The 13,189-nt window shown below is 36.8% G+C and overlaps 1 protein-coding gene across 8 annotated transcripts; it reads right to left on the bottom strand.

The window, feature by feature from the left end:
- Positions 1-1,573: 1,573 nt before the first annotated feature.
- Positions 1,574-7,285, bottom strand: LOC145127848 (uncharacterized). 8 transcript variants are annotated; one of them, XM_079062976.1, is made up of 16 exons: positions 7,023-7,285; positions 6,039-6,136; positions 5,886-5,921; positions 5,648-5,768; positions 5,497-5,573; positions 4,778-4,873; positions 4,574-4,677; positions 4,364-4,498; positions 3,938-4,000; positions 3,363-3,488; positions 3,149-3,259; positions 2,895-3,036; positions 2,664-2,792; positions 2,228-2,562; positions 1,857-1,893; positions 1,574-1,758 (listed from the first exon to the last, which is right to left on the bottom strand). In XM_079062976.1, the coding sequence occupies exons 2-6, from the start codon at positions 6,098-6,100 to the stop codon at positions 4,804-4,806; spliced, it is 366 nt and encodes a 121-aa protein (XP_078919102.1). In that variant the 5' UTR covers positions 6,101-6,136; positions 7,023-7,285; the 3' UTR covers positions 1,574-1,758; positions 1,857-1,893; positions 2,228-2,562; positions 2,664-2,792; positions 2,895-3,036; positions 3,149-3,259; positions 3,363-3,488; positions 3,938-4,000; positions 4,364-4,498; positions 4,574-4,677; positions 4,778-4,803. The 8 variants fall into 8 exon arrangements, with proteins under 8 accessions (XP_078919102.1, XP_078919099.1, XP_078919098.1 ...); XM_079062973.1 differs by having other exon boundaries at positions 6,734-7,285; XM_079062972.1 differs by having other exon boundaries at positions 6,229-7,285.
- Between the last annotated feature and the right edge of the window lie 5,904 nt (positions 7,286-13,189).

The raw sequence follows: 13,189 nt of genomic DNA on the forward strand, positions 1-13,189 counted from the left end.
TATTTAAAGGCCTTAAGCCTCACTTGTAGCCTCCCTTATCACCCCCTTTGTCTAGAGAAACCCTAAATCGTGTCTTATCTCCCATTTTATGTGTATGTGAGCTTGGAAAGTGATTCTTGGTGCTCTTTTTGAAAGGAACTTGAAGCTTGAAGAGGTTGGATTGAGTGGAAGGCAGTAGATCCGGGATTTCCTCCAGTGTGGCAACCATTTTAAGGTATAAAGTCGAAACCGTGACCTTTCATTGCTTAGATCTCCTTCTATGAAAGTTTATGGCAATTATTAGCCTAGTTTGGTACCATTCTTGGTTTTGAGAATGATATGAAGATATGGCTCTAGATTTGGACATCTCAGGGCCTTTAGGGACTTAAAGTTGCCAACTTTATCAAGTCTTGGCCCTCCTTCATGCTCTAGGTCCCTTGACAAGCTTTGCTTAAGTGTTTTTAGCCTTTAATGCCTTGCATGGATGTAAAGTTAGCAACTTTACGTAGTATCTCAACCATAGGGGGTTGGATCTGAAGTTTGGGACCTTGGATCCCACTAGAAATGACTAAAGGAACTCGTCGAGTCCCTTAGTTGACTCGACGAGTCGGGGTAGGGTTTTCCCGTTTCTGAGTTTCCGAATGAGTGCAGTGAAGGATTAGGGTTTTGGTCTGATCGGACTTTAGTTTTCTGGAGATTTGATGAACTCGACGAGTCACTAGGGTGACTCGGCGAGTTGATGCGGGATTCAGTGGAATGGACTCGGGAGGAACTCGACGAGTTACAATAGTAACTCGGTGAGTTGAGAAGTCATACAGTTAACTCGACGAGTTGCTGGATGCACTCGACGAGTGGAGGTTAACATGAACTGTTGACCTTGACTGTTGACTTCGACTTTGACCAGGAGTTGACTAGGGTTGACCATTCAGTATTTTAGGTTTTTTGGTATTGGGCCTTCGCGGATTAGGTCCATTGATGGATTTATGGACATTATAGTGTTGGGCTTTTGTTTGGGCTTGGGCCTTAGTCTTGGATCATACTGGGCCAAGGGTAGAGTGGTCATTTTACCCCATATATAGATTATGGATTATGGTATGGAACCCAACTTGCTAATTGGGTCAACTGATTGGTATTGATTGCCCGGGAAGTCGGCAGAGTAACAACTAAGGATGTCATTCGGGAAGCTCCACTACTAGAAAAACAGTCTTTTACGACGCACAATTTGTGTCGTAAAACGCTCAGACGACGCGCAAATATGTGTCAAGGAAAGCCCTGTCATAACAAGAGACGACACGCTTTTGCACGTCGTCTATAGACGACGCGCATTTACGACACGCATTTACGACGCTCATTTACGACACGCAATGCGTATCAAGGAAGGCCCTGTCATAAAGGAAGACGACACGCATTTGCGTGTCGTAACCTTACGACGCGCGTTTAGGGCACGCATTGCGTATCATTATAGCCCCTGTCATAAATGAAGATGACACGCATTTGCGTGTCATAAGCTTCAGCAACCATTTACAATATGCATATACGACGTGCCTTTACGATACTCTTTTACGCATAATACAAAAATATAGAAAAAAATGTATGCCAAAACAATCAATTTCATCCAATAACATCATGTCAAAACATTGTAATACATTGATATTAAGGGGTTCCGATTGTATATTGTTATTAAGAGGTTTTTCCTATATAACCTAATACGGCATTGCTATTAAGGAACACCTTCTTGTTTCTACTTCTTATTGTTATGCTTCTGTTTCCACATGATACCTGTTTTCATCATTAACACATTAGTATTCAGAAAGGCTTCAAGCATCATCAATCTATGTTATAAAATATTAAAATTTAATACACATGTAGTAACATACCTTTTTCCAAGAATCCAAGCTTCAATAGAACCCATATCTGTATAAAATATTAAAATTTAATACACATGTAGATTACAAAAGTCAATATGAAAGAGTGAAATAGTGCTACTTTCCAAAAAAAAAGCAACACTTTCTATTCTATTATATTATACTGCTTCAGTTAACTTAATATAAACCAAAAAAATCAAATACAAAATATGAAAGTGAAAATGAACAAGGGGATATATTTACTTTTAATAAAACACGAAAAGAATGTGGTTGTGTTTGTGAAATGCATTTCATAAATCTAACCCACAATTTTGGCATTCTCCATAACTGTACACAACCACAAAATACAAAATATGCCCTTAAATTGTTAGATAAAAACATACCAATCCTTTCTGAAGAATGATCTCTTTCTTGTGTCCCGTGCTGCATTTCAAAATACAAGATTGTAAGCCAAGCCGAGACAAGAGAGAGTATTAGTTGAACCTTATAGACCTCAAACCAAAAGCATTTGCAAGAATCTTGATCCCATTGTCAGCAGTAGCAACAACAAGAAGATTTCCTTCCTTGTTGAACCTCAACCATGGAAAAATCTGTAGTCCACCGTCTGCATCTGTGGTAGTGACTAAAGGAAATTTACTAACCTGGAGTCCACCATCAGCATCTGTGGTAGTGAGAATATTGATACTCCCCTTCTTTACTTGTTCTCCAAGAAAACAACCTGAAACAAGCTATCGTAATTTGCAAATAACATTTTTTTTATCAAAAAACAGAATAATTTGGATTATATTCTTAAAAAATGAATTCAAGAAACTATATTACCGACTCCCATCAACATTGTATAACATAGTGGTGCAGCCATGACCAGGGGCAGAATAGTCAACTCTAGATCCCATGTTGTCATTCAGCCATTCCAAATTGTGGTTAAAAATCACATTTCCAGGTCTCAGCCTAACAACAAAAGCATGCCAAATTGTCATTTCAGGGAACATGAAAATATACATGAGGAATATAAGAAAGGAGAAAAGAAAATGCAAAAAAAAAGTTGGCTACCTTATATCATGAGGCAATGAATTGGTAGGAATATTGTTGTATGAATACAAGTCATAAGGTGATGTCTTTTGCCCCAAGCTCTTCTGCAGAAATCATCACTGGTACTTTCACCCTTCATCTTATTGTATCTCTCTAAAGCTGCCTGTAATATATATATATATATATATATATATATATATATATATATATATATATATTCAATTCTCATACCAATAAATGAGTACTAAAAACACACAAATAAAACATCAACTTACCTCTTTCATCTCTTCTGGAGATGAATACTGTTTACGTGTATGATCAAAAGCTCCAGTCCGTAAAACATACTTAGTACTTAATGCCAAAGAATTCACCCAATGTCCATGACCCTATAATTTAAAAAAAAAAATACAAAACATACTCAGTACTTGAGTTTGTAAATGTTCTTTTTGTCTCTTTAAAGAAAGTAAACTTGTTATGCTGGTTTCTAACCTGTACAGGTGAACATAGGCGTTTGGGTATTCAAGTCCCAGAGTCAGACAGTTGTGTCACCTGAACCACTAGCCAACTGTTGTCTGTCAGGGCTAAAGACAACTGAAAGTACAGCCTCTGTATGACCTACAAACACAAAATTTGAAGAAATGATAAAAATGGTGTAATTGGATGGAATATAGATATGTGCAAATCGTTACAAAATTGAAAATCATAGTAATAAGATTATAAAAAAGCAATTCACTTTTCAATTTGTATCATTTAGGTCATCTGTGAATAATCCGTTGACTTTCTTGAGGAATTTCATTTATGGTTTCATTTAATAAAACAATATGTAAAGTATATTAGTTAAAAATAAACAAAATACAACATTCATTCTTTACATTTGCGAATATACTTTGTTGATTTTTTAACAATATACTTTGCAAATAGTTTAGTATTATTGTAATAAACCAAAATGCTGATGGGATTAGTTAAGAAAGTCAAACTATTTTTAGCTAAATGATTTGACATTTTTAAAAGTTCAATATAATAATAGACATCCATTCCCAAAAGGATTTAAATAAAATAAGCACCTGTTCTCTCCTTTTCAATTCAACCTCTTTAGCTTTTAATTCCTTCTCCTTACTTCTGAAATCCTGAATCCACCAAAAGTAAAATAAAAAATCTAGCTTTTAATATAAGTGAGCATTTCAATGGATTCGAATGGAATTGGAATTGGAATTGGAAATGGAAATGGAAATGGAAATGGAATTGGAATATCCATACATAAATTTCAAAATGAATTGAAATGTTTTTAGGATCAACATAAATTTCATTTAGCATACAATATCTTTGTTATGAATCCAACAATTAAACAATGAAACTGAAGAGTTCCAGTATCATTCATTGCTAATGCATCAACATACTCTAAAGATCCGTTATCAGAAATGGGAACATATCCTTGAGGTGCATTTGTATGCAATGTAATATATTGATAAAATAATGAAATTAAAATTTACCTTATCGTCCTCAGCCTTTTCGGTGCTGTTAAGATCAACAGAATACATTTCTGTTGAAAAACACTGTGGGGTGTCCAAATGGACAGATAAGTTTCCGAGTCTACTATCTATAGTCAACCACACAGGAATGCTGATCTGGACGTGGACAGCATGGTCAAAAGTCAAAAAGTCAAAATTCAAAGAAAAGATGTATGAAATGGTCAAACGTACCATCTCGAAAAGTTCTACCTTCTTTTTTCAAATGACACCTGTCCATAGTCTTCTATCACAACACCTCTAGTGATCTCCCAAAGCTTTACACAACCAGCATTATCCTATAGAAGACGTATTTCTTACTCTCTTTAAAAAAAAAAGTGAACTTTTTTTTAAGAAAAATGAAAGAACATAAAATAAAATGAAAAACTTAATGTGTACCTTGGTTAAAACGTGTCGTCTATTGTTCATAATTTCAAATTGCACGGTTCCTGGAATTCCATTAATACTGAATATTGGTTCTTTATAAACAGGAACCTACATACATGTCAAATTACATTAGTTAGTTTTTTGAAGTCTTAAACAGAAAAACTTCAAGATATACGCATATATAAACAGTAAAGATTCTACACAACTTACAATTAATGTAGAAGAAAGATTAAAATTATAGTAAGTTATATTTTTGGTCCCTAAGTATAAATGTTTTTTCAGTTTTCGTCCATAAAGAATTTGGTTTGCAATTTTGGTCTTTATATTGGTGTTCCATAACAAATTTGGCCCTTATATCTAACTACTCAGTTGTTCATTTTTTTAATTACCATTTTACCCTTGACCACAAGGACCAAACCTTAAAAAAAATCAGTAAACCACATAGACCAACTTTAAAGCTTTTCATTGTGTTTTTAATAAGTTTTATAACATCATATAGATAATATGTTGTAAACTTGTCCATTTTGAATGATTTTTAATTGTATTTGTATGTTGTTCAATTATAACTTTTTCTTACAAAATACCATATTTTCAAATAACAAGTTATACTAATGTATTAAAAAAATAATTCAATCAACAATATAAACTATAAAGTAATAATATTATAATTCTAAATAGTCATATGCACATAAAATGTTATAAACCTCAACTAAAAAGTAAGCAAAACTTACAAACGTGGTTCCTGAATTGGATGTTCTTTTGTGCAAAGAAGTATACTCTTCCTCATTGAAAGATCCGTTAAGTACAACTATAAAAAAAACAAAAAAACAAAAACATTAAATATTTATTTTCTTTCATTGAAATATAAAAAAGTGAACTTACAGAAAGATCTCTTCCACCACTATACACATGATTGAATGTAGGAGTGCTAGCAAGTGACCAAACAAAATCTGTGTGAACTGCATATGAATGCACACATCTTTGCTGTCCTAGATCCCATAATCTATAAAAATAAAAAAAAGTTAATATTTAAAAAAAAATAATGAGTACTATATATATATATATATATATATATATATATATATATATATATATATATATATATATATACAAAAGCTACCTAATCATAGAATCCGAAGATCCTGATAAACAGAACCTGCATCATTGAAAATTTAAAAAGAATTAGAAACCCAATAACCTAATAATTTAATTACACAAAGAAAATATAAATTTTAATTTTAAAAAACTTAAGCAATTCTGAAAGAACACAAACCTCCCAGTGGAGTCAAGAAGCAAATCCCTAATGTTATTTGTATGCCATCGAAGCTTCATCATCTTTGAGCCACTTCTTGAGTCCCAAACACGTAGAGCCTACAATAAAATCATAGATTCTGAATATTAACAAATAACAAATCCACAAACACAAGTTTTAGGAATTGACATTGATTTAGTTTAATTTAAACCTCGTTTGACAAAAGCTTGTTTTCTGTTTATTCGTTCACAAAAAGAAGTGAAAAATACACCAATATTTCGTAATGCGTAATGCTTTCAGAACCATAATTGTCTATAACTTTGATGAGGTTTAACTTTGAAACCCAATAAATTACAATATATGTTTCGATTCTAACTCCTAATTATCCCCTTTAGTTTTGTTGAAAAATGAACACACAACTTTTTTTTGACGTTAATACAAGAAACATATAATAGAACAACCAAATACCTACAATACTATTTAGAACACAAAATTGGAAAAATGATACTTGTTATTCAAAATTTTGACTGAAATATATGAAAACGAAAGGTTGCATAGGAGGTGTATCATGAACTAGGTTCAAATTTTAGGGCTTCACGAACATTCCCCATCTCAGCATGCCCAGTTGTTGCTCCTCCAATAGCAGAAACCCAATTGTAAAGTGCGATGGAAAAAAGGAAGAAAAAAAAGTAGAAAAGAAGGACGAAAAAATGGACCCTGGGGGTTGGCTGCGATGGAGATGCAACTGTCGAATGTCTCCGGCCGTTGGCTTCACAGGGGAGGCGATGACGAGCAAAATTACAGTCGGTATCCCAGAAACAGAGACGATTTTACTGCCTAAGTGTCAAGTTTTGGGGCTCTTTAGAAAGCGGACATGAACCCAAACCCTGAGTTGATACCAATAAACCTATGAACCCAGATTGACTCTTCGAACTACTACCATTTTTTAGCTATTTTCTACTTGTATGGATCGATGAAAACGTAGGTTGACTGATTTCTTCATACAGGAATCCATGTTGGCGGTAGGGTTATCCGGAGCCGATGATGGTGTAGCGGCGGGAGCTGCTGGTGTGGCAAATAAATTCATCGGAAGAAGAATGGACGAGTGGATAGAGCTTGAGGATGAGGAAATAGCGAGGAAAATGCGAGAGAGGGAACGCGAGTTTTTAAGAAAAAATTATAGAACGATTATATGAGTTGTCGAGGTGTATAGCAGATATGGTATCATGATTAAGGTTTGCAGAGAGAAGAGAAGAAGAGAATGAAGGGGGATTTGAAGCGGGGTATTGAAAATTTTTAGAAACGCGCGTTTTGAGTAAAAATCATAAAGCGACACACGCACATTTTGCCCTCCGTGTTTTTTATTTTTTTACATGAGACACTAAAGGGCACGCAATAATTAAATCCTTAAATTTTTTGAAGAGACTACACTTTTTTAATGTCACTCTCTTTTGCGTAACATAAATCAATGAGTGTTGTGGTTTGCGTGTCGTAAAAGGGTCTTTTTCTTGTAGTGCTCCTGCATTCGAGGTGAGTCTTCTCACCATACCAATGGGTCTAACTAGGGGTGAGCAAAAACCGAACCGATAAAAGAAAAACCGCAACCGAAACCGACGCAAAAACCGATGGTGCGGATTTCATTTTTTTGAAAAACCGAATTTATTGGTGCGGTGCGGTTTTTATCTAGAAACTGGACCACCAAAACCGAACCGCACCGCAAGCTTACTAAAAATAAAATTAATCACTAATTTATATTATACAATTATACATATTATTTAAAAAACTAATAAATTCTAATTTATACATATATTATATATTGAACTTGGCGGTAATTAGTAATTAGGTATTAGGTTTAATATGTGAGTTTTTCACTTTGTGTTCGTGACTTAATGATTATGTGTAAAGTGTAAACACTATGTAGGCTACAACTTGCAAGCTTGTAACTTCTAAGCGCAAATTGAATAAAAAACGAGCTTGGGAATATGGGTTGCAAATGAAGTGATCAAGTAAACAACATAAAAAACTCAAAATTACAGCTTCTAAATATGAGGAAATGAAATGATATCATGTCATATAATCATAAATCTTTACATGAACATCATGGTAAAAAAAATCGTACCGATGAACATAAAAAACCGCACCATATGAATGACTCGGTTTAAAACGACACCGAACCGATACAAACCGAAACCGCACTCAAAAACCGCAAACCGAACCGTTGAAAAACCGCACCTAACGGTTTTTAGAATTCAAAAACCGCACCTCGCGGTTTACGGTTCGGTTTGGCCCTAAAACCGCACCATGTTCACCCCTAGGTCTAACGCACCAAGGCCGACCCATTTTGTAATATGTGGATTGTTGATTGATTATGCGTTATGTTAGTATGACATTTGCATGAAAGACCCCGGGGGGTTCCCGTGGCAGTAGTATGAGACCACGTGGGGGTTCCCGTGGCATTTGGTGTAAGACCTTGGAGGGTTTCCATGACATCCTAGTATATTTGCATGTATAGTTTGCATTATGTCTTCTTTGGTAGTGAAGACCTTGTGGGGGTTCCCAAGGCAGGAAGACCATGTGGGGGTTCCCATGACAGGCAGTTAAGACCACGTGGGGGTTCCAATGGCACAAGGTGTAAGACCCTGGAGGGTTTCCATGGCTTTCTTATATGTTGTATGCATGGCTTATGTGATATATGTAGCTTTTATAGCTAATATGATATGTGTTATATGGATTGTGTGTGGGGTATGCTCTAGGGGACTCACTAAGCTTCGTGCTTACGGTTTATAGTTTTGGTTTCAGGTATCATCTTGGAAAGGAAGGGAACGGCTTGATCACGACGCACACACCTATGTTTTCTGCAATGAGTGATTTTGGGATGAACTCTGATAAATGTTTTAACTAACGATGTTTTGGAATGTTTTGAATAAATGATATCAATGTTTTGGCTATATCAAAAATGAAATTTTTACCCTTGATTTTTGGGTCGTTACAAGTTGGTATCAGAGCCTTGGTTTGACGGAATCGGACATACTTTCGGGTGTGTCTGAACTCAAACTGAGGATATGTAAAGTTTTCAAAAGAAAAATGTTTTCAAGGAAAATTTTTCTAAGACAAGAAAGGGTGTGGTGCGTGCAATCAGCCGAGCTCAAGTAAGTTTCCCCAGAATACCCATATATGTTATATGTTATGACTGATTTATGAATCTGAGAATCGCATGCTAGTTAGGGCTAGGAGAGATGCCTTTATATGTTGTATGAGCTGGTAGACTTGCATGCTAGTGCTGAGTAATCAACGATATATTGGCTTAATATGTGATGCTTGTAGCCTTGGGGATACTGTATGCCATGCTAAGAATGAGAATGATTATTGGTATTAGTAACTGCTAAGTGTATGCTTTTAAAATTATATACGGTTAGGATCTTATAGCCTTAGAATAATTGATTTGGCCTTATTTCCTGTTCCTTATTTGGTTGTGGTCCTAGGGTAGAGTCTATTATTCGACAGTCTATTAGATACTGTTATGTGTATAATTTGCATGCATAAGGCAACCGACAGTGAGGATGGATGGATGTGGATAGCACGAGTTGTGATATGTGGGCTGACTGTTCTATGATAGTCTTTTGGATCGCAGTGCTACTGCACGAATGTTGCTTGCTTTGTGCTTTGTGGAACTCTTGAGTGATGGTAGTCGGCTACTAAGTGAATATGACGATATTCAGGAGGTAGATGGATGACATCAGGAGGAGTTCTTCAGCAACTGATGGCAGGGCGAGGTTGGGAACCTAGGAAAGCCTAGGATATGCTCCAATGAATTTAGTGGGGCGGTTCGGTGAAGTTGGGAGCATAGGGGGAGCCTAGGAGTTTCTTTGGTAGGTATTGTGCCGTTTTTTTTTTTTGCGGATATTTGGTGCATCAGTGGAGTAGGCGACTTAGAGGATTCAGGAGGATTGCTGAGGAAAGTATGGATAGGTGCGGAAGGTAGTATTGGGCCCGTACTACTAAAAGCACATGATCCATACTCGAATCGGTAAGAATCTTGGAGAATCTAAGAAACCTATGGGAAGGAGAATTCCTGGTTATAAGTGGACCGTGGAGATAGCTGCTGTGCAGAATGCGGATGAGCACGCAAGGGAAGGACCAGGGTTTGGTCCCGGCTCCGGTGGTGAGCCAATTAGCAGAAGGACTTCCAGGATTTTGAGTTTGCCATGGATATCTTGTATCATGCGGAAAGGATTGATTGTGTGATTTATTGCGCTTTGGGATTGGATACTGTGTCTTGGGAGTAGTTGTAGCCGGTTCAAGGCGGGGGTTGCTCCAGCTATTGCAATTTAGCCATTAATGATTGAGCTGGTGAGTGTGTCAGGGTGCGAGACCCTGAATGATATAGATCCCAGAGCCGAGGGCGAAAGATTGATTAGGAGTACCTCGATGAGAGAGGTTCAGGTCAGGTGAATTTAGTTTAGGACCTCGGGCGGAGACCCAAGAGGTCGGATCAGCTTTTAAGAGACCAGCATGGTCAGACCCAGTGCAACGCTTGCGGAAGCTGTTGAATGGAGTTTCGTTTCAGGGGTTTGGATTGTCATTGGGATCGGAAGGAAGTGTTACACCATGTCCTCAGGATGGTTGTAACGACCCAAAAATCAAGAGTAAAAATTTCATTTTTAGTATAGCTAAAACATTGATACCATTTATCTCAAACATTTCAAATCATCCACAAGTAAAACATTTATCAGAGTTTATCCCAAAATCATTCATTGCAGAAATCATAGGTCTGTGCACTGCGATCAATCCGAACCATAAACAAACCTGTAAGCACGAAGCTTAGTGAGTTTCGCAGAGCATACCCCACACAATCCACATAACACATATCATATTAGATATAAAGCTACACATACCACATAAGTCATGCATACATAAACCTGTAAGGATGCAATGGGCTACCCCACATGGTCATTACCTAGGAATGTCATGGGCTACTGTGACATCCCCAAAATCACGGCCAGAAAAGACCGTTTTAATTTATGCTTTTTAAAATAGTTTCAGAGTAAATCGATTGATTTAAAAGAGTTGCGGAATTTGTTCCCAAAACAAAATATGATAAAATAACGTTTATCAAAGCATTTCATGAAGAGATGCATTTTCATTATATAACAATATTCGGGATGTCATGTTCCGATAAACATACCAAAAGCATAAACAACAAAAGATAGACCATACAACAGTTACATATAACAACTGGTCTAATATCAAAAGATCTTGATAAGTCATCCAACTTATGCTCTCGCGCCACTACCTGTAATACAACAAAACTGAGTGGGTCAGGCTTGGGAGCATGGTGAGCATATAGGGTATTCAACCCACAATAAATAATTATATTTAATTTCACTAACCAACAATAACCCGATTACCCATTCCTGTTATCCTCACTTTACGTCCCTAAAACAACATCTATCTCAAGGGACCTAATCTAGGATTTTTCATCGGGACAGACATTACTGCAAAGGGGTTTCCTTAACAATAGATGTCCTAAAGGCAACCATGAGGGGGATAGAGTACACCGGTGAACACATCGTTCACAACACTTACAGGTTATGAGCCTGCTAGCGTTCCACTGGACTGTCTAGAAAGAGTCTGTGGTCGTTATCCATACTCCGCTGAATAACTAGATCAACAACAACAACATCGAGGCCTCTCATCTGTTTATCACACATCAACTATCTACCCATGTTCTACCCAACATATTAGTAGATAAAAATATATATTTTTATACATAGTTTAAAACCTGTATAGCATTCTCATTCAATACATATTTCAAACAACAGATGAGACACATACACATAACACGTATTTCATATATAATAAATCATATCTATGAGATAGAAGAAAGTGAATATACATTCACACATATAACAACAAAATATACACATAACATGTATTTCGTATAAAATACTTCATAATATGCGTTAGAAGAAAGTAACTACACACTCACTTGATCTGAAGATGATCGGACAGCACTACGGCTTTAAAAGTAGTATTCTTCGGTGAAACCGGGATCACTTCGCACACCGGGCTTCTCGCGGGCAGAGCTTCGGATTGGAAACTCTTTTCTTCTCGGGATCTTCGGGCTTCGGGACTTGCTTCGGGTCTCGGGATGATACCGGGGCTTCGGGGGTACTTCTTTGCACGTAAATCGAGGTAATATGGGTGAGAGAGAAGAGATTTGGCAACCACAAACGGCTGCCCCTTCAAATCTTTTTATAGGGTTGTTTTCTCATTTTCCACGTCGTGGGCACTTCTTCCACGTCGTGGGCTTGGTCGTCACTGCATGCGTCATCGTCCACTTGCTCTGTCAGGGTCCAGAAGGCGTCAGAAGCCATGCCACGTCGTGGCCACTGTTTCCACGTCGTGGTCTCTGACAGTTTTTGGGGTTTCGTGCCCCGAACTTCAGAAATTCATAACTTTCGCATACGAACTCCGTTTTCGACGTTCTTTATATCGACGCGTAGGTAAAAACAAGATCTACAACTTTCATTTAGACTTTGTAGGCTAATTTTGACTTTATTTTTAATATATTAATAATATACTATTTTTAATAGGCCCGGACAGGAAAACTCCGTTAGAAATTCATAACTCCTTCATCTGACGTCTGTTTCCGACTGTCTTTTCACCGTTGGACTACTATCGATGAGATCTTCGATTCTCGTTTAGATTGTTTCAGCTAAATATCGCTCGATCTCATATTCGAACTTCGGGCTGTACACCGCTAAGCCGAAACTTCGAAAAATCATAACTTCCTCATACGAAGTCAGATTTGGGCATTCTTTTTATGTACGCTCTCGGTTTAACGAACTCTACAACATTCATTTAGATCGATAAGGCCAAATATTGCTCTAACGTAAATTCACTATTTACGTCTCGCTGTGTCATACCGGTTCTGTCGCGAAACTTCGACAGGTCATAACTTCTTCGTTATAACTCGGATTTCGGCATTCTTTATATATTCGGAAACCTCGTTTCAACTACTACAACATTATCCATAGATATCGGCTTTATGTAACATTTCATTTTGACGCTTATTTTCATACTTAATTCAATTAAGACACACAATTAAGCACAAAACACATAATACTCAAATAATACACTTCGATTATTTCAAAACGGGTTACAAAGGT

Source organism: Lactuca virosa, chromosome 7, assembly GCF_052849685.1.
Source record: "Lactuca virosa cultivar CGN04683 chromosome 7, Lactuca_virosa_CGN04683_v6, whole genome shotgun sequence".
NCBI classification, from domain to species: domain Eukaryota; kingdom Viridiplantae; phylum Streptophyta; class Magnoliopsida; order Asterales; family Asteraceae; genus Lactuca; species Lactuca virosa.